The sequence below is a fragment of the Chiroxiphia lanceolata genome, chromosome 8 (genome assembly GCF_009829145.1).
Source record: "Chiroxiphia lanceolata isolate bChiLan1 chromosome 8, bChiLan1.pri, whole genome shotgun sequence".
NCBI lineage: Eukaryota > Metazoa > Chordata > Aves > Passeriformes > Pipridae > Chiroxiphia > Chiroxiphia lanceolata.
In genome coordinates, this window is record NC_045644.1 from 23820718 (window position 1) to 23847354 (window position 26637).

Consider the following 26637-nt stretch of genomic DNA (forward strand, 5'->3'; position numbering starts at 1 on the left):
AGATCAAAGGAACAAGAATCATGGAAAATGTTCCTGCCGGGAACCAACAAATTATCTGGTTTGCTCTCTTGGTAGTAAAAATTCTAAATTTTACTTAATTTAATCTGCTACCATGGAGCTACAGAATGTCTATCAAGAGATGCAATATGCCACCACAAGGGTATTGTCACACTATTTTAACAGTCTAAGGAAGATACATCAAGACCATGTGCAAAACCTTACATTAACATAAGTCAACGGTAGATATTATTGCAAGAAATATTTCTATGAACAAGAGAAAACAGTATTAAAAAAGAGTACTTTTCCAAGTTTTCAGCTAGCTAATAAGACTCCTGTCTGATCCCTTCGAATTCTGAAAGTTAGTACAATAAGAGGCTTTTGCACTTTATAGTCCAACATTTGTGTTCTCCAGTGTTGCTAGGTGATACTAACCTGCCACTCAATTAAAAACAAAGTCTTACTGTAATCATCCAGAATAACCATTTCTAGAAGTACATTTCTAGTAATCTGCACTTATTTTTGGTATTGCATCTGCAACAAGTAAGCTCCTTTTTTGGATATGTGCTTGTCATATTCAAACTATGTCACTATCACCAATTGCCTGGAAAGCCCAAGGTTAATGTGGCTCAGTAGTTAACACCCGTTAGCAAAGTCTTCTGAGGAATCTCAATTTGTTGCTAAAGCAATGCCTTGTTCAAGCAAGGAAGCCATATATTCTCATTGTAGCAATGAAAGGAGATCTATATCATATCACATAAAAACGAGATTTTGCTTTTCGTTGAAATCTCTGTGCAGAGTTTACAGGGCTTCTGTATTTTAGAAACACATCTCCATAAGAATGGGGGAAGGGAATCCATGAAGTTGAAATATGTGAATAGCATATAATGGACACCGTTACCTATGGCTTGGTTCCCAAAAATTTTGAAATGATAACTCACAAGTGGTTTCTTAGTAGTAAGTAGGATATAAAAATATTTAATTATTACTCTTCAAAATACTCTTATCAATTTTCTGCATATTTAAAGAAAAAGATCTAGCAAAATTTTTAGTAAAGTAATTAAATATAATTTTAGTTTCATGGTTCTTGTGACTGCATTAATTTAAAGGGGAGTCTTAAATTTGCTTGTTCCTAGGAAAGGCAAACATATTTGAGTAATTGGCTGTGATATATGACAACTCAACTCTGATAATGTATGCTTGCTTTTGTTAATGAGTCCCCATTTTTTACTATTTTTCATGTCTTTATACTACAGGATTTGTATTAAATACAGCCATATTATATTATGCAGACTTTCTTTACCAGCATGAAAATTGCAAATATGTTGAAGAATTGGACACAGAATTTCATAGATTCAAGAGCTTGTTTGCACATCCCTAAGTATAACACTTAATGTACTGATGTATCAACCCTCAGTTCACTTGTTCTAATAACAGTTTTGCAGTTCAGGAAGACTCAGTGCTAGAAAAATGTCAGGCAAGTCTAATGAGGCTTCAGATGCTCCAGTTTGTGCTGGAGTTTAATTTAAAGTTACACTGATGTTTTAACATGTTTGCTTACTCTTGAGTAAAGAGTGTTCATTACTTCAATGACATAACCTCCAGACAATATACCATGAATTGGTTTAAGATGTGCTGGTAATTTTAACAGCCTTAATGTGGAGTTGAACATCTGTAACAACATATTACTTGACTTTTTTCATTTAATTTCTAAAGCAAAATAAAGGGAATGTCTTTCAAAACAGTGGACAAGTTCATAACTTTTTTTCGTTGTTATTTTCTTACTATTTTTAAAATAAAACTGTCCCCTGCACTGCCTCTCCCAGGTCACTAGCAGAACAGTTTACAGACACTTTTTTAAAGCCCCCAAAATACTGAAATTTGAAATAACATCTATGTTATTGAACACCACATCAATTGGAATACCCAGTAAATTCATTCTGCCTAGCATGTAAATGCTTCAGAGCAAATAAATCCTTTGAAAGGTAAAGCACAAACTACCTAGAAATATTAGTTGACTAGCTATCTCAATTAACTTATTAATCACCACATCTGGAGAAACCCACATCTGTAAGCACTTAAGAGAGCATTAGTAATGTCATAGGCACATGGAAAACAGACTGCAAAACCATGCACAAACCAATCTGTATTGCCTTATGCATCCAACTACTGGGCTACCTACGGAGATCTTGGTTCAACCCAGGCTTTTGGGAGTGGCAGTGGTATTTTACAGGTAAGCTGAGTGCCCTTTGCAATCTACAGTACGTAGATTTTCCTTGTTCGACAGAACTCAGTAAGTTAAGGTGCAGCAGCGAGGGGTTGTTGGGTAGGAAGAGGCTCCCTTTACGGTTATTAACAAGTGGAACAGGTTCCAGGATTCCTTCAGCGGACTTGGCATCAATCAATGCATTAGTAGTTGCATTCTTGAATTGATATGAGCATTTTGGGTAACTTGATCTAGCTGCATTCTTTACTTCTAAATAATAAGAAAAGATTTAAATTAATTTCTTTGTATTAAAAATTATTTCAAACCACAGGCATGAATCAGTTTTGATATTACATGGAAATACAGATGTTAAAGTCTAAAGTAGCAGTTCCAAAAGCAGAAACAGAGGTTTATTCCTGCAGCTTTCATAAGGTTGTCTTTCTTTTCTGAAAATGTCTTTTTATAAAAGAATACTTATAAAAGGATTATTCCACAATATTATCACCTTTAAGCAATAATCTCATCCTAGAGTAAGTATGTCTGAGGCAACACTTATTTCCCACATGTTGATAAAGGCTTAGAGATTTACTAGGTGTGGAAGATGTTTATTTCTTTGAAAGCACTGAAAATGACAGGGGAGGTAGAGCACTCTGCTGCTATTAAAATAAATAAGGAATCATAGAAAACGTAAGGTCAACACTTCAAAATTGTGCAGGCATACTTATGGAATTACACTGATGTTTAGGTATCTACATTAAAAGTGTTGGCTATTCAGCAGTGCTGCATACCGTAAATTTCTGAAGGTCATATAAAGCACCTCAGTAAAGAAAACTAAGAAATCTGATTTCCTAAATATGGAGTTATCTGTGATTCTTAGTCTTCCATTGCTAATATATCAAAGCTAATTAAACGCATAACCCTCCTTCCCCCCAAACAAATGGCACCCTCTGTAAAAAACAGTAAAAAAATGTTTTTCTGGTAAAAATATGCAATAAAGGTTTTCTTTGAATGCTTGTTTCATTCTGAATGAGTATAGCATAGAGAAGAAGGTGTATTATTGAGCCAGTAAGATCTTATATCTAGTTATGTATTATGAAGTAGGGAGGTTAGATGGGAAGTAGTTGGTGGACTGATAAACCTGCAGCATTATTTCCATATCTTTCAATTGCCTTAAAGATTGTATGGAGAATATTGAGCAGTTAGTGGCTCCAAAGTAATTGAGGAGGTCGGCATGTTTTTTGGCATCTTTGTCTAGTTTACCACCAGCTAGAAACACCATCTGGTAACAGGGAAGATAAGTAAATAGCACCCCCATGCTTGCCATTTTTCTTCAAGCACAAAATCTGTCTCTCTTGCAAAAAAAGTGGGTCTATGGGAATTACAAGAGTCATTTGAAGGTACTTTTTAACAAGGTTCAACTCGCTAGTAATAAAGCATCCATTTTAATTCAGTGACCTCTGAATTTATGGCTTGCTACTACTCTGAATGAGGCAGACAGAAAAATCAGTGAGGAAAGAACTAGAGTCTGATTCACAATGTTACTCTGCTTTTTACTAATAGTAGTAACATTTAAAGTATAATAACAATAATGCATATTCATCACAGTCCACATATATTTTAAATCATCAGAGGAGAGTATATATCTTTGATTAGGAAAACTGCCACAAAAAACCCACTGTGAATAATATTGGATACACTACCTGAAAATTACTGATCTTACCTCAGTTTCTGAGGTTTTGTCAAATTTTGTACTTCTATTTTTTATATTCCTCTGGTGAAACAATTTTCAGATGATAAAATATATCTGCAGAGACCTATCTCCCTACACAAGTCACTGGTCAAGCATGTATTTGAAGATATGCATCAATTCAGTCCTATTTGTAAAGTATAGATAGTAATACTGGCAATAATCTTCAAAAATCTACATGCATCAAAGTATCTTCACATGCAATGGAAGAAGACCAAAACTCAGTAAGCTTACACACCCCCAATCAAGTTGTTTCATAATCTTTTTACAGCCTCTTCTGGAGTTCACTAAGTGATGGTTTCAGATACCAGACCTCACTATTAAGCAATAACATTCCACAAAAATGTACATCTTCTGGAATATTCCATGCAGCAAGATGTCCCAAGATTTTGTGCTTGCAGTGGCACAGCATGAGTTAGAACAAAAATACCTGTCTTTTGGTAATGGCTTCATATCCTGTGTTTGGCATCATATTTAACAGTCCCACATGATCTTGTTCAGCATGAAGGCAGACTGAGCTGCTTAAATCATAACCTACTTCCCTTTATTTCCAACAGTGTGGACAGGTACTATTACTGAAAAGCAAAACACTGAGCATGGGGATAACAAGTTGCCTTTTTTTGTTCAGTCAAATTATTCCAGATTTAAAAGTTCCAACTACTGGTTTCATTCCATGACTTCTAGCTTCTTGTCTCTGACAAGAGCTCAGCTACTTCAGATGAAAGTCGAAGAAGCCCCATAGTGGATAACTGTGAAATATCTTGTACATAGGACAAGTTTCTTTCTTATTCCAAGAGTTTATGGCTCATGTCTTTTTAGTCCATCTTGAAAAGCAAGGATTATAGTATAATATCTGAATATCTCATGTTTCATAGAGATAATAATCTCTTTCTCTGTTCCTCCTACAATTATATATTTCTTACCACAGAAGAAAAAAACTGGTTACTCAGTGTAAATGTTACTGTCAAGTTGTGCATGCACACTGTGTCCCAAAGACAGGCATGTCAGGATACACAGTAAACTACATGTGCAAGCACCGTGCTTTCAGAGTAAAGTAGTATTATACAATTAGGTGAGAAACACAGGCCAACACTGTCACTTCACCAGATATGTACTATAATGTGCAGAACCTAAACCACTTAAATAGCACCCTGTTGTTCAGCAAAAGCAGTTGATTTTTATTAATAATTTCTTTAAAATCTGATTGGGTTCTTGCACCACTGTGTGGGTTGATTTCCACAGAAAACATATTTGGGAAGCGAAGACTGCTGTTAGTTATACGAAACTAACTGTACATGTTGTTACTGCCTCTCTAGGTTTGGCAATCAAACTGTCTGGATTGGGGTAATTTGTTGTACTGTTGTGCAATGTCAAACCACAGCCTCCAAGTCCACAAGGTTTCTCTTCCAAGTATGTGATGAGTTTAGCACCAGCCAGTCTACTGAAAGAGAACTGGTTTTCTACTCATAGTTAGATTAATTTCTTTTTATGCAATATAACATATGACTTTATTTTCAATGCAAATGATCACAGGATGAGTGTGCAGCCTGCATTGTTTATTCTGCCCAAGTTCCTTAGAACTGTTCAGGACACTTGTTGTGTATCCGTAAGGCATTAGTTTGTACCTAAGAACAGAGACACTTACTGGTCATTTTGAGAGCAAATTTTCAACTGCTTTCCAAGAATGGTAAACAATAAGGAACGGGATAAGAGTAGAGTAAGGGTAAGACATTCCATTTTCTGTAGTATTTTTTAATTGCACCCTGAGTGAACAGTACCTACTTTTAGTAAATGCTGTATAGAACTTGCCCAAGAAACCTGTTACCATTAGAGAATTAAAATAATGTCTATAAGATGTGAGATATTAATGCAATTGTAAAGGTATTTTGATATTCCTATTCCTTACCCCCACCCTCAGGAACTCCCTTTCAAGCTCAATGAATATACACTTGCCTACAGACTGCATTAGAGAATCATGCCTGTTTCTATTTCTATACATTTTATTTATTATAATGGAGATAATTTGAATTGCAATCTGCAACTCCCTGAACATTTTTAAAACAACCAATGTAGTTAATCTAATGCCTATGGCAATCTCTATTTATTCCTTGTGAGCATACACTTGCCATAACTTAAAACTGGGCTGAGCTTTAATTTAAATGTAACAAGGCAGAATACCAGTACATTGCTTTCAACAAAATGGCTGAAACTGGCTTCAGCATGATTTGCCTGGAAGGGAAGATGAAAATGTGTTTTAAAGGAGAAAAAATATCCTGACCAAAACCAGACATTCTAAACAACCACCACCGATACCCACTACTCCTTTCCTCCCCCATCTCTATCAGCTGCTAGGCTTTCAGCACTGTTTTTCGCCAGACACTAGCACAGTGTTTTCCTTCATAGTCAGCCATCAGCCAGAGCTGTCACTTGCAGATACTTCATTTTTGTTTCAGTCTAATTCATGCTGCACCCCCTTAATCTCTGTAGTGAGTAATGCATTGTCACTGTGCAGATATGCCAGATCCAGCACTAGAAGTACAGAGAGCGTTCCTAACAGTTAAACTATCTTGGTTTGAAGAAATATTTTATTTCTTCCCCCAACTTAACTGTTCTCTTTCTCCTAAACATTTTCTCAGCTGACCTCCAAAGGAGCAGTCACCATTCTGCAATCTGGCTCAGCTTTCACAGGGTGGGGGGTGAAGACAAGCTGCAGCCCTGTGCTATTAAATGCAAATAATCAATATGTTGATTGAGCTTTTGGCTACCAGAGTTCTTTTGATGGGAGTGACAGTGAGCATGACTTCCCTCATTCAATGACAAGTCTGTTTAGACTTTGTTACCTACCACTTTGTGAATCAGGCAACTGAAAATACCCACAGCAATTCCTCCAAACTGTCAGCTATTGCTGTGATTCCACCCAGCACCCCCTGTACAAGACAACAGATTAACCATTAGGCTAGATATGTTGAAAATATACAGCTTCAACCTTTCCCCAGCTAGCTCAGAGCGATGTATAGATGATTATTTCAACCGTCAGCTGCCGCATAGACTTAAACCCCTGCACAATAACTCCTGGATTCATCTGCCCCTTGTCAAACTTACACAGCTTTAGTTTGAGCATACATAGTGTGGCAGTTTCACTGCGGATCTAGAATAATCCAGACGGCTGCTGTCTCTTTGTTAACAGGAAGCTAAACTGATGAGTTTGTAATGCATTTCTTATCAAAGGTAGTTTCAGAAAAGAAAATGTGCCAAATCAGTTGGGGTTGGAGTTTAGCATACTATTAAAATATGGTTTAATCACAATATTTGTTATTTGCTAGGAAAAAACCCCCAAACATTATTCACCCCTTTTAAAAATCACTTTATGCCAATGAACTATTTAGTTTACAAATTTACTTGATTTTTTCGGTGGTAACAGATGTAATGAAATCATTGACTAGAAACTGCAATATAATGGTGCTTGATGAGATACAAGAATGTTAATTTTAGAAACTGCAGAGCTGTTTTTGCTTAGTGTCTGAAATTGTAATTCAAATGAAACAGGATTGCTGTTTGGGTTTCTATGTGCATTACAAAATTAGGGAAATGCATTTCATTGTAATTTTTAATACAAAGAGAAAAGAAATATGCTGCATATCTCCACATACTAGTACCATTAGAAAAGCAGGTGAGGCTGGCTTTCAGTTGCAGTGTGCCACCTGAAGCAGATAAGAAAACATCAAGATCTGAGAATGTCAAGAATGCATCATCTCAGAACATTTTGCAAACACTGAATGGTGCTTACATGAGACATTCTCTTTGAAACAGTGCAGCCCAAGAAACGTTTCTTTTTTCTCTTTTTCTCCTAGTCTTGCACCTTTTGGCTAAAGCCACATAAAATTGCAAAACAAATGCATTGGTCTACTTTTTCTTTTTTTTTTTTCTATTGCTATCCAGTGTTTATATTTTGTACATACAAAATATACACATGGTCTTTCAGTCTTAATTCTTCTCACACCAAAAAAAAAAAAAAAAGAAACTCAGCCACAGATATATTCCTCACCTTTGCTTTTCCCTGAATGCTGTAAAAAAGACATTTTTTAATTGAAAATGTGGAATGTTGCTAGGTTGGATCCTGTTCTGTATTCTAGATGGCTGCTCTGGTATTCTGTGAAACCATTATAAACTTTCAGTTCCTGAGCTTTTGGGGTAACATGTACATAGAGTGAAAGACAGACTGCAAAAAAGTTTGAAAACCAGCAAACTTTTAAGTTGAATCTTTCAGTGAAAAAAGTCTGGGGTATGGATTTACACCAACTGAATTTATTTTTAGGGGTAGAGCAACTCCCTAAGGTTACCACAGAAATTTAATGTTTTTTCTTTGCTCCTCCTATTTAATTCAAGAGCATAACTATTATGAATGCTGTATCAGTTGTTATCACTTCTTTGTTACTAGGAATTCAGCAAGCAAAGAAGTGGTTTAAGGCTGTTCAGATTGTGGTTAATCTGAAATCCACTGAAGTCAGAAAAAACACACGTCAGCAGACTTTAGATCAGGAGCTGTTCATACCTCATGCATATGCTGTATATATAGGAAGAAAGTCTTTCCTATATATACAGTGTATATACAGCATTTAACAATTGGCTTCCTCTCCAATGGCTTAACTGCCATTTAGAGAGGAAAGGCTTCAGACTTCATGGATCTGGTTTCTTGTTCCCATACAGAAGTATACGGACAATATGATACTATTTGTACATAACAAACATCTTCTCTTTCCCCTGACAAGTGTGCACAGCAGAAAAAAAAGCTACTTTGTTTAATTCCTAATCCAATCCCGATTTATATTTAGACTAAGTCATAGGTCCACTGAACCTTGAACATCCTTTTTGATTCAGATTTTAGTATTCCCTCATACATTTTTCTTGATTTTTAGTCCTCATTCCCCACTGCCTTTTCAAATTATGATTCACTCTGTAATTGTTTATTCAAGTCATTGTATTATTACTGGGAAACCATCAAACGAAAAGCTGGAAAAAAAGCAAAGCATCAGTGGACTTTTTTCTCCCTGTCCATTTAATTGTACAATTGACTTCTCCACATGTTGTACCATATAGAATACTATTTGGAGAAAGTTTATTTTAGGAAAGGGTGAAGGGAATGGAGATGTGTCTAAACTGTAGATCTGTGTTCATGGGAGTCCGTTGTCCAGACAAACATCAAGTGTCTCATAGGTATGGCAAGTGTAAATATTCTGTGTCAAATTTTAAATTATGTTACTCCATTATAACAATCTGTTCTGAACACGGAGAAGGAGCAACAGCAAAATGTTATTCCTATGTGTCAGAAAAGAGCTGTTCAGACCCTGTGTGTCCTACTGTGTCACAAGCAGCTGTGAACTTCAATTTTAGAGCTCCAGCTCCTGTGCCTAGCAGAAGCAAAGTACAAAAGAATTGCTCAAAGCCACAGGCTAACTTTTTAACAGACTACCTGATGATCCTATGGTTACAAGCAGAGGACTGGGAATCTCTTGACTGGGATTTAGTTTTACCACTGATCTGTTATACAGCCTTGCGTTGCTCACTTTCAGCCAATTTTGTTTTAATGGAGTTCCTTACTTATAGCTCTTGCTAAAATTCAAGTGACCAAATTATCTGAAAACATGGCTGTTAATCTCTAATTTTTCTCAGATCTAGCAAGTATAAGAATGCAAGGTTGCTATTGCTGTTTGGAAAATACATTTGGAATACATTAATAAAATCATACTACATTCATATGATAAGAGTGACTTGTTATTACAGTGTTTGGTGTTTTTTTTTTTTAATTAGACATGAAAGTGTGCCTGTCTCTTTAACACTGAATAACTTCAACATCCTTTTTATTTCTCTGTTTCTATTTTCCTTCCTTAAAAAAATACAGTGTCAATTAAAGGACACTGATTTGCTTATGAGTGATCCTTTGACAGTTCCCCAAGGCAAGAGAAGTAAAGCCAAAAGGCACATCTTTGGGAGAGTCTTTAAGAGTAGCAACACAGAACAAATTGTAACATTCAGTGCATTGTCATAGGCTATCCTTGTTTCAATATATAGCAATCCAAAGTATATTGTCCTTTGTCCTATTTCCTCAGAGAGGATTTTGACACCAACTGTTGAGGGACATGGAGGAAGAAGTTACAGCACTAGCAAGGGCAGGCTGTAGTTAAGCAGTTCTGCTAAACTATAGAAGGAATCCCTCTAGTTTTTACAAAGTAAAGGAAGTTTACCCTTTGTGACTAAACACACACAATCTGATCAGTCAGTGCTGAAAACAGTGAAGTTCTATATGTGGGCAAAATATAAGTTACTATTAAAAAATATCAAAATTTGAAAGGCCACTCACCATTGTGTCTATGATCACTTTCCTGTTTACACTCCCTCGGCTCCATTAAATTCAGAGAAAAATATGCAATAACTAGAAGTAACTAAGGTTAAAAGTAAGCACAGGATTACTCTGCTCCTTGGGATTAGAAATTGTGTATTTACTGCATAGAGTGTCAGGAAGAATGAGTATTTCAGTGCACAGGAAAGCAATAGTTACATGCAGACTCCACAAATTTAAGCTTAGTCTTGCTATTCCTGTGAACATTGGGATGTGTAGATTTCATCCTGCAGAAATCTAATTAGAATTATTATTTTGTTTTTCAGTCAAAAATATCAATTTATCTTAACAATACACATTTTCAGAGCAATTCCCACCTGTATATCCTAAATTTTTAAACTGAAATAACTTTTATCTACCTTGCTCTTGACAAGACATACTAGGTCCCTGCCAGCACTGCATCTGAGAAGAGATTTTCCTAAACTTCTTATAAATCCCTTGTATTCTTAAATGCTGGGGTTTTGTTGTTTTGTTTGTTGGGTTTTTTTGTTTGTTTGGTTTTGGTTTTGGTTTTTTTTTAGTTCTTCCAGTAAGTTGTCTTACTTCTGAAAACACAATTGAGAGGATGCGGCTGAGGTTGTTTGTTTTTTTTTAACTAGGTGATTAATATGGCAGTGATAAATTGGGGGTTTCTTCATATTTTTTTAATTTTTAAGCTTTGCTACCATTGAATTTCTTTTCCCTTTTGGCTTGTGTTCACCCTCGTAAAAAGGATGTAGAGGTGTCTGTGTCTCTGAACAAGAAGAACTGAAATATTGACATTTAACTCTGGCTTTCTTATCTTTAGTCTTATCCAGCTTTCACCCACATCAGTGGAAAAACTTCCATTTGTTAAGCATTAATAGGATCAGACTCAGTGATCCCCAATACTCTTTCAGGCTCAGGTATAATATTTCTCTGGAATGTAGTCTTCATATGACTGTTACCTGTGAGGTCATAATATCATTTCATATGTAAACTAACTATAAAATGCTGTGCATATTTATGTACACACTGGTTCTAGATACAAGTACTTACACTATACGTACCTTTATGGAAAAAATTCTATATAGTTAAAATGGACCATCTGAAATATTACAATTTTTTAAAATTAAATTGTTTCCTCAGCAAAGCAATACAGTGAAGTTCTTGCAGGCTTTTCAGTCATTACTGATTTCTAATCCAGCACCACCACCTGCTGGTTACAGCGAGTTTCAAGCCCCATTGCTGTTTTTCTGTCTTCAAATCTATGCATGAATATAGAGCAGTATTTCTCAGCTGTTCTTATACATAGAAATGTTATTAACGAAGGAGATTTTTAGCACACTGGTTGCAGTTTAACAATACTCTATTAGCTGAAGTATGGCTTTCATAAAAGCAGGGAATGTTAACTGCTGACATAGAAATTATTTTGTGCAAACTATTGTAAGTCATAGGGTAAGCACTCAAATTAATCAAATAGGTTGAACCTGTGGTATTAAAAAGCCTATTATTACATATGCTGGTTTTATCACTTACAGATATACAGTTAAATACTCTTCATGACACTAAGAAATGAGTATATTTTTTTCTAAGTGCTCCCTACTTCAGTGAGTTCTACAATGTATTTCATTCTTGTAGAGCTTTTTTCTTGCTCTGAACAAATGCAACAAAAAAACCAATAACACCTGTTAAATATATTAATATAAAACAAACAAAAGATATAAATAACTAAGATTAAATCTATAAAACAATAGCAAAAATAGTAATAGCAAAAATAGAGATGGAATATAATTAACTGTTATGGAAATTTAGGGGAGTACAGTACATAATTTCTATATAAACATTGGCAAAACAAGGAAAGTAAAACAACACAATAATAACTGAAAAAGAAGAAAGAAAATGTGATGTCTACTGTATCTGCAAAAGAACCACAAAAAATTAATACTCCCATCTCTGCCAAAGCTTACAGTCATTTGGCTGAAATCAATTCCTATGGGGAAGCAAGGGCTAGCGATTTCATAAGGTGGAAAATAAAGCATAAGCTAAGAAATCCAGTGGTGATAATTAATAACAATTTTACTTACAACATCATTTTGGTCTCTAATGGAAAGAATACTCAAAAGGATGGATCCTGTTTTTCAAATACAACCTAAATAGGATCAAAATACTTCCATACAAAATAAAAAATTGTCCATTACAAATTCCCTCTGATAATTTCTCTATCACTAAAAAAATACTGTACTGATAACTCTGAAATTTCTGCAGGAGTTAGGGTTGAACTATTGTAAGAGGGGAAAGCGTGCCATCTCACATTATGTAAGGCAAACTATAATGGTATAAAAGTACACAGGCTATCAATGGAGAAAGAAAGAAAATAATACTGAATCTACCAAACTAAATTGATATCCATCTTCTTTAAAAAAATGAAATAATATATATTTTTTCCTTTTAGTTTTTGCTTTGTTACTAAACCTACAGAGAGATGCCAACCTCTCTTAGTTCATGACAAGGAACAGCTTTAGAAAGAAAACTTAATCCAACATAACTGCATCAGGCTAAGTACTTCTGGTTTCATTAGCCAAACCCTGATGAGACTATGGACATTACCAGCAGAAGAGAAGGTAACCTGCAGCAGCACCCTCACTCTTAGCACCCAATGCAACGAAACAAGAGGATAGGAAAGCAGGCAATGGAGAATTTTTGAAACAGGATCGTCAAAGTGTTGAATTAGCTGCTCAAGTTACTTAGCTTTGTCCTACAGAATACTTGGTGTGCTCAGTGTTATACCACAGAAATCACTTACAGTCTGTGAGTATAAAAATAAATACAAGTGATGTCCCTTTTCAAAGAAGGTAGCATGATAAGGATGAAAGACAGATAAAACAAGAAAAAAAAAAAGGAAAGACACTTCTGCAGGAAAACACCGAACTGCCAGCATTTCTGTTATATTATCACACCAATTTCAGAATAAAGTCCACAATCACCTGGAGGTGAGGAACCCTCTCCAACAAAGAAAAAATGGATGCATAAAATTCAATAAGATTTACAGGTCAGTTACTACCCTGAAAGTAACTATATCAACCACAAATGCCACAAGATGCCAATATATTTGGAAATACTGTTTCTGCCAGATGTTTTGAGAGTCAGATACTGAAAGCATCCAGAAATCCAATGCTCAGGGGACACTGACAGCTGTCAAGAAAGTCATCTTCCAAAAGCAAATTGCTTGGAGCTCTGCCTCGGAGGGTTTTATTTTGTCCTGCTTGAGAAGAAAGAGGAGGGCAGACAAAAGACTCATATGCTAAAGGCAGATTAAAACCAAATGCATATTTTGACATATTTTATATTCCTTATGGGCAGAACTGAAGGATACTGTTGAGGAAATCTGTGGAACCCAAGGTTCAATTTGAGGATATTTCCTGAGGAGTATGCGGGACTTGAGTATTGAGCCTGAATATATGAGCCTACAGATATGATCCTTGCATTCCTTCAAGCTACAATTTTAAATGCAAAACCAAGAGTTTCACCATCTATTTATCAGGAGAGGTACCAGTAAAACTACGGATGAATGAGCTGCAGCATTCAAAGATTCAATCAGCCAATCAAAAAGACCTTTAAAGTTTGATCTGCTACTAGACATACTAACACTAGAAATCATGAATCCAAAAACAGAGTATGCATTTTAATTCAAGTAGGAGATAGCATTTTCAGTGATTATTCAGAAAAGACAGAAAGGCAGAAAGTTTTCCACAGACCATCCTATAATAAAAAATTACATGTGGTGGTGGTAACGGAGGAAATCCAAAACAAAAATTAAAGTAATCCCATGTTTGAAAGCGGCAAATTTAGGTGTAGGAAGTTCTAAGAATGGCAGAATTACACGATAATGACACACTGAAGTGCAGATATGGCACAGAATTCATATTACATAAATCAACAAGCAGAACAATCTGGTGTCAATGGGTTAAAAGAATACCAGTTCCTGCTCTTACAGAATTTCAGACCGATGTAATGTCAGACAAATCTAGACTATGTGATCAGATTCTTGGCTTGAGTCTTCCCTGATGCTGTAAATTGTTTGTTCATCTACTTCTCTTCCAAACATAACCCAAGGCCTCTGCTGAGTCATGTAACTCTCCAAAGTGTAAGATGCCTGTATGTTGGACTCCTTGCATGGAAGAATCCTGTCAGATAGGTAGGATCACTTTACTGATTCCAGTCTCTGCAATATTTGTACTGTCATTACTGTTACAGAAACTGTGCTGAGACTGACATCTGTCCCAACTCTACTGTTCCCTCATCTTTTCTCCTTTGTCTGAGTGAAGAATTCAAGAAGTTTTACCTTGTTATACGGGGCAGTGAGACTCTCCAATACAAACAGTCAAAATACATACAATGAATACATACAATGCTTTACATATGTATATACAGATATATATATATTCATTTTTCCTTGAATGACTCTTTTATAGAAAACAAAAAGTTTTGGTGAAAAAAAATCCACCTTTTAAGACCTATTGAAAAATTTAGGTCTTTAGCAAATGAAAACTGATTTAATTTTCAGCAAATTTTTTCTTTGTAAAATTAAATGAAAAATACTTTCATGTCTCAGTTTACAAAAAACATCATTTGTTGACAATTAAAATTTAATTTGTGTAGTACTCTGAAAATATGTAATATTTTTCTGTGGACTATCAAAAGCAGTTCTTAGCATCCAAGAGTTCAGTAAAATATATTTTGCTCATTTTTTGCTTGCCCTGACATTGGAAAGCTTATTGGTTTTATTCAGAACCAAGTGAAAAAGTAGTTTTGCATGTAAAAAGAGACAAAATACAAGAATGGCTGGGAGTCTAAGTCCGTTGTTTGTGAGAAACATTTGCATGTCATCTGAAAATCTGGGAAACAGGTCCCCCATATATAGTAAGGGACAATTTGTAGTAGAAGCCAGAAAAGTACATCCTGTTCTCTTCAGTGCTGTATCTCACTTCTTACTCTTCTGCTGTCTCGTCATATGAATTATATTCATTTTCACACCCTGCAATTCTAAATAAATACTGTATCACTTTGCTGCCAACCATCTTGTGATTGACTGGTCACAGAGAACCCGGCAGTCCTTGCATGTTTCAGTAGATCAGGAATAATTCTAATAGATGTAAAGCATGAATGAAAGAAAAATTATCACTGCCTGCTAATGAAATATGCTGTCAGTTTGCAACTATGGATTTTAATGTATGTTACTCATGGAACAAGAATAAGCATCATCTCTGCATTAGGCTCAAAACTTGCAATTGATTTTATTACTTTCTAGAGTCTTGGTTTTATCAGTTGATAGACTAGCTAGGCAAGTGTATTTATCTTGACTTCTAAATTATTTTCCATAAGTCATGATTGCTATTTTTACTAAAAGTCCAAGCAGTACATCCCATAAGGGATCATGTAAGTACTACAGAAAAAGGTCTAATTTTAGAATGAACCATCTCCATTGCTAGATGGCACACCTCATTCTGGCAAGAGTTTGCTCAAAAACAGAGCCTTTATTTCATGTTACCAGTCTTCCTCCATATCGTATGGTGATGTAAAATCTCTCTCCATATTGTCAGACATGCCGTGTCAGAGAACACATAACGCCACTGAGTTAGAAAGTGAAGATAACATCAGGAACATGGGAATGGAGAAAGAAACATGCTGAGTGCAAGCAAAATCTTTTATGCTAGAACGAACAAAGGAAATTGCATGACAAAGATCAAAGATGCTATAATGATTTTTTTGGATTTCCTTCAGCAGTAAACAAGGTCTGCATTCCAATTAAAGTTCAGAAGCAGCTAAAAACTGCAGATGATTTTTAAAATATGGCATAAGAGATTCTTCTCTACCGATGCAGATAAACAGAAGTTATCCCTGCCCTTTCAGATAGTATCCCCTTTCAAAATGTCCCTAAGCAGCAAGGCAGTCATGGTAATTTTGCCACTTCTTTCTGTCATGTACCCTATTTCACTTTCCTCTCCTCCTTGCTGTGTATCTATGTCCTTTTTCAGCAAAGATCAGAAGACACAAAAATTGGCCTCTTTAGGGGAATAACTATGTCAAAAGGACAATCAGGCTTATATTCAGGACTTCAAAATGTAAAGCACTTCTTAGCACAAAATGTAATATAATATATAGAGAATATTTTCAGTCTCTGGGTGGAAAAAGAACTATAGGCATGTAGTAAGCTAGTGGCACAGTCAAGACTGGGATCTTTGCCTTGTGACATTTTTGTTTCACATTTGCCTAGGCAGAATTTCCAGTCAAACTAAAACGTACACAGGAGTGTTTAACCAGATAACACTGGCCACATCTTACACAGTAATAATGCTTTTTTCACTCTTCAGAATAATCGTACTGTGCTAACAAGATCTGATCAGTATCAGTGAAGCATGTGTGTGTGAGGTAGCACACATTATGTTTTGGAAAATCTTGGATAATAAGTGAATCACAGCATTACGGGATTCAGTAATACGTAAAATATCACAAGGAAAGCTGTATCATAGCATTATAAAAAAAGAATGCTAACAAAGGCTGGTGAATAATCTCAAACAGCAAAATTATGACTGAACTTTAACCTATTTTAAAAGTATATTATCAACATAGTTAAGAACTTACATACTGAAATAAATATATCTATGATACGTTCTGTTCAACCCCCTCCTGTCTACTATAACCCCAATCAAAGCAATGATACAGTATGGGTGCTTGTTTTGTGGCACTTCAAGAGCCACATCTGGAGTTATGTGACAACAATCTCCTCTTTTCACACAGAACATAAAATAATTCATGAGGTTATGCATCCTAGCATATACAAATGCTTGAGAAGGTTCTGGGTACTCAGTAAAGACCCAGAAAAAATTGTCTTGCAAGTTACTTCTGGCTTCTGGACTAGGGGCTGAACCATTCTGCTGGACCTACTCTGATAAATCTGAAGATTTCTGCTCCTATTCCAATAGATTCTCCTAGCTTATGTAAGAAATACATTGGTTTCCCCTGCTTTCAGTTCTAAAAGTATGAATCACATAATATGTATATAGGTGGTCACAGAATAGCTAATGTGACTCCTCACCTGAATAAAGTTATGCATATATTAAATATGCTAAGGATCTCAATGGAATAATCAGGTGACAGAACCACTGTATTTGATTTTTTCCTGCTTTCTTCTGTTTTTATCAAAATGTATCAAAATTAAAAACACTCCCATACATTATGCAAGAGCTTTTATTCTAGACTTTTTTTATACTAAACTCCGTTCCACTTTATATGTTGAAACTGTATTGTGGTCTGTTGTATACTTCAATGAGTACCTTCATCTACATATTACAGTAACTTCAGGTTACATGAAATGTAGAAGACCTAGGCCAGAAGATTTTTTTTCTATGAACCTGAAGGAAAATATTCCAAGTCAATGAATATGTTTTCACTTGAATTATAACAGGATACAAACAATAAGGATATAAAATGGAAAAAAAACCCCAATCTTTCAACACAAGAGTATGAGATGTACAGGTTTTACAAATCAAAATTTTTAGTTTTGACATAATTTAAAAAGAACAGGAATTACATATCAAAGTGTCTCTGTGATTAGCATGAGCTGATAGTTTTCTGCTCTGGTTGGTTCAATATTAATTTGAGACCTTGCCCAATAACATCCACACAAATTAGCTAAGACTCAAAATGGCAATCAATTTGGGGGACCTACCCTGAAAAGTGCTACTAACAACTTCCCAGCATCAATGAGCTTCTCAATCCTGCAGCTGTTTTTAAAAGCTTCCTCCCAAAGGCGCATTTAGAACTAAATTAAATGCAACTTTGACTTAATTAACGTTTTGAATGATAATGAATACAATGTAGATTCATAGAAGGCATTTACATTGCGTTATAAAACTGATAAAAATTTAATAACTCTTTGTTAATAAGTTATGTCTCTCCAGACCCATAAAGCCTAAGGCAGTCAGTGCTGTAGTCTAGGGTCTGATCCAGGTTCCTAACGCAGGTGGTATAAGGAGGCAGGAGACTGACTTGACACTTGACATTTGCTCTAAGCTTGCTCTGGATCAAGCCACTGCTTGTTCATAAATACTTTATTTCATATAGTAAAGGTCAGAATTTGGGCTCAAGGCAGGGCTATGACAGAAATGCTCAAGCTGAAACCGAGCCAGCTCTGGCATCTGTCGCTTGAAATAGCTGGGAAACAGTGGAGAAGGAGACCTAACCGGCTAGCATCTGTCCCACACCAAGGAGGTAACAGGAAGAATCTGCTGCCTGGTGGTAAGAAACTGTCATGGTGAGTTTCATGACAACCAGCCACACTCAGGAACTAAAAATGCAAACATAATTTCCATGTCACCTTGCATAAGACCCTCTGCTAAATTCATTCCACAGGATGCAGACGGCATCTTTTCTAACTTGTCCCCATAAAAGCAAGCCACTCACTAGTCCCTTCCCTGTGACCCTGGTAAGAATCACCACTCAACGTAAAGGTCTAAAGGAATTAATGCAGACTTCTTGATCTTTCCCTCTCCCCATTTTCCCAATTCATCAAAGGATTCACTGCTAAACTTAGCAGTGCCTCCATCCCACGGTGATGTGAGGGTTCATCTCCTTGTCACAGACATCACAAACTGGGCAGAATTCACTCTCATCAGCCCAGAGGTACATGCTGCATGACAAAACTGATCTGAAAAAGTGCATGCTTCATTATTTATATTATCTAATAATGAGTCAGACTGTCTCACTTTTACCATTCTACCTTCTAAAAAAACCAGCTTGGTTTGGAGGGATCATTCTGGGTTTTTTTCTACTACTGCATTTCTACACCTCAGTATTCACCTATATGCTCATACTATATCCAAAAGAAAGTTAAATAATTTAGCAGCACTCAGGTTTTATTAAAGTATAGAACAATAAATGGGATTGATTTTTTGAATGTTATAGTCAAACTACATACTTGAAGTCACCTATGGCAAAATACCTATTATTTCACGTTACATTTTCCTCCCTCTGTAATTAATGTCATCTCCTCAGTGTTTGAAGAGGAAGTACAAAAATCATGGTGCATTCATACACATAAAAAAAGAGATGGAATAGATTCTTAGAGTCTCAGGACCAGCCCATTCTGATCACTGCTTCTACCACTATGTTAGCAATACAGAAAAATATATTGTAGATGAACGAGAGGATCACCTGGAGGGCTGTACATCAAGAGTGTAAGAAAGGCAGACAAATCAAAGGTTTGGTTCAGTGAAACCACTGTTCCAGCAAGCAGTTCTTGAATGCTAGATAAGACTGTGATCGCATTTATTGAGTCAATTCATCCTATCTTCTTTAATGGAAACACATGCACGTACTTTTATATGATTGCAAAAAGGAGAAGAAGACGGAAAGAAAATATGTTAGACAGAACTGCAGATATAAACTAAGTTTGAAAATAGAAGAGTAATTTTTCAGTCCCAGAAAAGCAGATCTCATGGTGTCTGGCTTCTGATTTACCAGTGCCACAGGCTATGGAGCTGGCTGCAAATATGGCAGATCTCCAGCATGTGCAAGCTTTGACTTCATATCAATGGCTACACCATGAGAACCTCTATAGAAGACCACAGGCTTCTCCCATATTTGTTGCTTTTTATTGTTCCACTGTCTGGTTTTATTTGCTTCCAAACCCCACCATCCAGTTTTAGTAATACCAGCTTTCTTGACAGTAGATCATTCTGAGAAGATGGCTAAGGAAGGTGAGTTGGTTTCCTTCATTACCCAGTAGCAACACAGACTATGTTAAGATGTATATACCTTTTTTTTTCCTCACCTGTACTGGTCTTGTATCTTAACTGAGTTATCTAAAATAGTATTTTTTTCTGAAAAAAAAGAGAACTAAAACACAGGTGTCCATTTTTACATTATTTTCAGTATTTTGAAAGGGAAACCATGCAGTCTTGTAGAGGCATTTAGAGGAAACTTCACAGTCATGTCAATTCCCAGGAATACAACACTGAATGCATGGAAACTGATGTAACTGAAGTAAAAATCTTTCACCCTGAAAGGACAATATTTGGAACCAATTTTACATAAATCAATATTTCACACACAGCTTGTTTCACTGGCTTATTGTTTATATTCTCTGTGGCTTTGAATTACCGGGAATTTATTTGGCACTATGTCTCATTCTAATGTTCCATTTTCATTAATCTCTTTAAAAAAAAAAAAAAAAAGTAGGCTACACAACACAGCACTCTATCATTCTCCAGTATACAGAGGTGGGGTCATTCCATAGAAGTGAGCTGCATAAAATACAGCAATCCAGTTATAATCACTTACTTATGAACTTACGATGCCACTCAAGAAGGGCAGCATCTGTCTTTCCTCTACAGGAAGACACAATTGCTTATTTCCTCCTTCAATTTCTTCTTCCTCAAAACATTAAAGGTGTACTGTTGGTTTTTTGTTCAGGACAAAGAGGAGACAGTGTGACCACAGAGAGATTAGTGGCTTATATTAAAAAGAAAGTGTTTATACAGCATATGTAAAAGTAAGATTTCCAAAGCCTCCTGTGGCCACAGCAGGAAGTCTCACAGCTCAGAAAAGGTGTGTAGTGGGAGAGAGCAGTGGTACTATCCCACTTTCTCATAGTCAAAGCATTATAAATATAATGTAAACGGGATCATATTCATAGCTGGTTTGAGAATCTCAGAGTCTCTAGCTACCACAGGGTGGTATATGCATCCTGTAAATGGAAAATCATTGTTGCTAAAGGGTAAATAGAAAATTTTAGCACTGAAATTTGTCTTTTATAGGGCACATACAGGCCCTTCCTGCACCTTAGCTCATGCATGAAAAAGCAAGTAGTTCTTGTTGTCTTGGCTACTACAGCAGGACTAGAGAAGTAGTAGGTTAGAAAAGCAGAGGATAGAAAGCAGAGGATATGTCCCCTGTATTGCAGGAGAAATAAAGAGTATTCTATCTCCTCAGCCAGTTATTCAAGAAGTCAGGACTTAATAGTCAAACCATTTCGAAAAGCCCAAACATAGTAATATAACTGAGGAATTTTAAATACACTGACCAATGTCTGTGTGTGTTATGCATTGACCTCTCTGTTTAAATCAGTTATATGTCATTTCAACTCTCACTACACAATTTGGCTTTTTCAGTTTTAAAGTTGCACAGGCAAAGTCTACATTGCCCTAAGGAACACAGGTCAATGAAGAAGTTAGAGTTTTTCTTGACCTAACTTGCTAAACCACACTGCCACACACTTTGTTTCAGCACCGTGTACCAGTCTTGGTCCAAGCTACCCAAAATGTTCACCTAATCTTGCAGAATGGGATTTTAGGTCCTTTAAGAGAGATTCAGCAGCCAACTTTTCTGTACAACGTAAACCACATGCTGACAATAGAAGACTATACGGAATACATGGCTCTAAACTGGGTCTAGTATACAGGTAGATACATGCTTTGGCTACTTTGAAAAGTTAAGCTTTCTCCAACTTGTTTTAGCATGATCTTTCCACATAAGATGGCTAGGAGTTTGGGCTGAGCCCTGCATTCAAAATATAGCAATAATTAATCTTTTATTTTGTCTCTAGAGACAAATATTCACTAAAGCAAAAGTCTTCACATAAAGCTTCTCAGAACTACCAGAGCATGCCAAAGCATGTTTTCTCACAAGCTGAATTAGATGTGCCTGAGCCTAATATGTCGCTGGGAATTTAGAATCCCATGGCAGTGGGCACAGCGACAACTTTAGAAAAGGTTTCCTTTAGGAACATGAACTTATGATGTTCCTGAGAAGCACAGACATATGGTGATACAGAAACACAGAAATTAAATGATTCAGGTTAAGCTTCTGTCTGTATCACTTAATCATTTGAATGGCACCCCCCAAGATTTGGCATAGACCTAAGCAGAAACATCACACTTATTAATAACATAATTTAATTGTATAAACCCCCTTAGGTTTTTCAGTGGTTAAGTGCCTCTCTTCACTCTAATTGACTTGAGTCTCCAGTGCAAAAAATACTTGGACCATTTGACTGCTGTTCATGTAGCAATCTACCAAATGCAGCTAAACCTGAAAAAATATAGACACAAAAAAAGATTTAAAATTATATTTCCTTACATTTAAAAAAATTATATGCATTTTTTTCCAGAAAACAGCCTATAAACTCAATAGCTCCTTTAATGTAATTATATTTAATCAAAATATGATTTTCATTTGCTGGAAGTACAAACAACAATACTATAACAGAGAAACTCATTTGCAGTGGAAAACACACTGCAAGTGTTACTTTCTCTGCATATTATGCAATTAGTAGACTAAATCCTGTGTACATCATTGAACATGTAAATTGATATCTTCTACTCAACATCAGACTCTTAGAAACAGCACTAATTCTCACCAAAACTACTCATTGTTCCAAGAAGATATATATAATGGTCTGGAATTTTATTTGCCTTGGGAAAAAAAGCCTGCTTTTATAATCAGAAGTTTAAAAAAAAATAAAGAAAGAAAGAAATGCATTAAGCAATTGTAGAAGCAAACCAACTCAACTGGGGCACCACGACCAAAGCAAGCCCTGTAATAGTATAATGACCTTTAATGAGTGTCTGGGGAAACAATACAGTCCTAGCATAAAAGACAAAGGGCAAAACCCATCATGGCTCCACTGACACTAATTCAAAATGATTTTCAGAACAACTAAAGAATGTAAGAGAGGTAATCTGATCCACCAATCTGACCTCACTTTGATTCTGGGGCCCTGCTGCTGCCATTTCTAATTGTCAAACACTCTACATTTCACATCTGCTCATATTTAATGAAAAGCTGACTCTCACTGCCATTCTTTGAGTTAACTAGCTCTGTCAAGATGGGCATCACACGACCCCTATGCACTGCAAAGAAAACATACTGATTTCTATTGAAGCCCTGCCAGTGCAACGTTGCGTGTATATATATATTTTAATTGGAAAAGAAAGGCTTATGCTGCTTTGCACGGAGTGTGAATTGGTATTGATTTTCGTACTTATTATTACCAGTCAAAGGTGACTAGTCTCACAAGGGGAAGAGTGAGATCTCTTTTGATTTGATGGAGTGATGAAGAGGGGAAAAGGCCCTTGAAGGATAGGATGCTAAAAATCCTCAAAGCTGTCAGTATCACTTATCCTTCAAAATGTAACACAGATCTAACGGGTTTCCCAAAAAGCATTGGTTTTTGTTGGAAATAATACCATTATTGTGGAAGTTTTTGGCTCAGCAGGCAACGCAATCAAAAATGTTTACTTTATCTGCCCCTGTAGAGTCTTAAGTGGACTTGAAAGCTATGGTAAACCTACAAATTAGTTTTTCTTTCCTTGCCAAACAGTGCTAATGGCAAAAATTTTATCCACTTGTAGGAGACGTATTAATTTATCCTAATCTAGTTGCTGTTAACACCAGTGCCAGGACCCACCCACGTACTCTCTGTAGCAGACTGTATGAATACAAACTATACCAGACACTGTGTTACTGGGGCTGTTACACTGCACAAGTAACTGCCTGCAGCAATTCTCAATACAGGAAGGTTTCTCATTCACTTTCTTAACAAAATATGTTTTGTTACATTTTACTCTGATAAAGGTCTCTTAAAAGGATAAAAACTTATGTGATTTCGAACAGGACTTAAAACTGGGAACCATCCACCCTGAGGTGATATATGAGTTGTCACTAAGCAGATAACTAGGAGTTTATAAACAGATACAGAGATTTCTGGTAAAATCTCCAAGAAATCTTATTAAGATAATTTCAATTGACAGAGTCTTCAGACAAAAATTTATAGCATTGATATATTTGTGACCGGAAAAATAGTTCAAATGTCAAAATAGTTAAACCAAAGTCATTCACCACTTGGACTACATACTGAAATACACAAAGCATCAAAAGACAACCAGATGCATAATCTATTAACTACATTATAGCCTTCATAGTGGAAGGCACTTTTGTACTTAATGAATTGTAATGTAAGGCGGACATAGTTCCTGATCAAAACTCCAAAAACTTCTCATAGATGTATTTGAATAACTTTATAGTTTTCTTCGCCATTTGGATAGGGAAAGGAAAAGAGTTCCTGTCCCAAGACATAGTTTTACCTGTTATGAATGACTAAAGAGGACAAGAAAATGAAAACAAAAAAATCATTTTGTTTAACAATCTTCCTCAATTGGTGACATCACACTGATAAACCAAGCTTTGGAATTCCTATAGTTCACCCAAAGAATTAATGGCTATGCAGAATTGTTCTAAGCTCTCTGTTTTCTCCCTCTCGGCTCTGATCTTTCAAAAAAGCTTTTGTGGCATATTTCAGATAGTTACTATCTTATGGGACAGATTCTACAGTTAATTTCAAAATGTTTGTACCAGGGATTTCTATCAGGCCAGTCCTTCTAAAGAAACACTACAAAAAGTGCAACCATTTTTACTAATATTTCTGTGGTTTCAGTATTACATGGAAGGTTCTGCCTTATTGAGAATGAAGGGCTACACACAAAACTAAAGATAATAATAGCAGTACAGGATAGAATTCCAGCTACTATAGTTCAGCTACTACCTTGAATCCTGTATATTTACTCACTGCCAATTGTACAGTGCTCTAGTACCACCATTATTAGAGCTAGCTACCTGCTTAGCAACAGTCAGATATTTAGACACAGGCCTGTTCCTCCACTGAAGCACTTATTTTTTAATCAATGACAATTTGTACTGTAGGGATTAAAAAAAAAAGACGTCACCAAACTGCACTACTAAGGTCCTGCAAACTATAGCAAGAGGATGCTTCATAAAGAGCACACAAAGCAAAATAATGAATTAAATTTTCTGTATTAAAAATAAATTAAAACATAAATATAACGACAGAGCTGTAATCAAATTTGGGGTTGGTTTTTTAAAAAGCATCAGCCCAGTAAAATTCACAGAACTACAATGTACGACACAAGACGGGGATGATACCACAGACACCACAGACATGGAACAGCATGTGTTGGTGTTAAAACTTACAGGCACGTAAACTGGTGGAGCAATCATTAACAGAGACAGAAGAAAGTGGGAAGGCTCTCTCAAGGGTGTCCATGTTACTATGTACACTGCCTGACATGCAAGAGCAGTCACGCTCAGAGCGTCCGCAATCAAAACAACATGCCAGTTTCATTCTCTTGTAGATGGACATCTTGGCTATAACCATGTGTTGGATGGGAGGAGAGGAAGAGCAGCAGGTTAATGGCAAGGTTATATATATAACAAGGCAGCTGGAAGGTAATTTAAGGGATTCAATACAGGCCTTAGTTAATGTTAACAGTCTTGACCCAGGAAAAAAAATGCAATGAGATTATTGATAACGCTTTGGCTGTACATTAAAAGTAGGGCAAAAGATAAATTGCTCTTTATTTCTGTTCAGTCTTGTAGGGTGACCGCAGTCACGGGGAAAAATTACTGTTTACAGTCAAGTGTTTGGATCCAAATAGAACATAGTAAAAGCACAGAATCCTAAGAATATACTTTCTCCTTGGCACAATTAATACTATTGGGTTTAAAAGAAAAAAGAGTTGCTAATCCATTAGATACTTTTGCTGTATCCTTTTTCCTGCAAATATTTGAGATTTTTTTCTATAAATATATATATGTATGTATACACACACAAAAACACACATACACATAAATTCTTACATACACACACTCACACGCACATATACATTATACACTTACACACATATAGATACATATATATAAATATATTTATTCTTAAATGTATGATAATAATTCCCCTGTATTAAACTGTGCCAAGGAACTCCTTTATTGCAATAAATTACACATCACTAAAGAGTTACAAGACGTTCATAAAATTTTCTGAAAAATTTATTTTGCTTACATTATATCTTCAGGAATTAAAATTAACTCTTGACAGAATACCAAAATTTGCCCATATAAGAGACACAACTAATAATGGTAAATATGCTTACATTAAGATCAGTTCACAAATAAGGCATCACCAAAAGCACAGAGAGCATTGGTCCACTGAAACATGCTGAATCAATCATTGGCATGTTTTCTGCTCTGGATTCAAAAGTCAAACAAGAATCAAATAACTGAATGCAGAATTAGGCACTAATTCCAAAACAAGTGGCACATTAGCTAAAACATTTTTATCCTTCAGTTATCCGAACGTCCTTGTTATGTATTTCTAGAAATATACAGCATCCTATTTCATAAATGTATGTATAAATATCATCATTAAATTTTGTATGTTATCTGAATCACAGATTGTTTAAATCTGAAGAAATC

General features: G+C 35.8%; 1 protein-coding gene across 36 annotated transcripts in view; it reads right to left on the bottom strand.

The window, feature by feature from the left end:
- KCNMA1 (potassium calcium-activated channel subfamily M alpha 1) overlaps positions 1 to 26637 on the bottom strand; it is a 463622-nt gene that overhangs the window by 69740 nt on the left and 367245 nt on the right. For 9 of the 36 annotated variants that reach the window (XM_032695591.1, XM_032695560.1, XM_032695558.1 and 6 more), the window contains one exon: positions 25357 to 25530. The exons of 26 other annotated variants lie outside the window; for them this stretch is intronic. In XM_032695591.1, the coding sequence (XP_032551482.1) occupies positions 25357 to 25530 (174 nt within the window). Of the gene's footprint in view, positions 1 to 2179; positions 2474 to 25356; positions 25531 to 26637 lie in introns of all 36 variants that reach the window. One more of the 36 variants, XM_032695555.1, reaches the window with a different exon arrangement.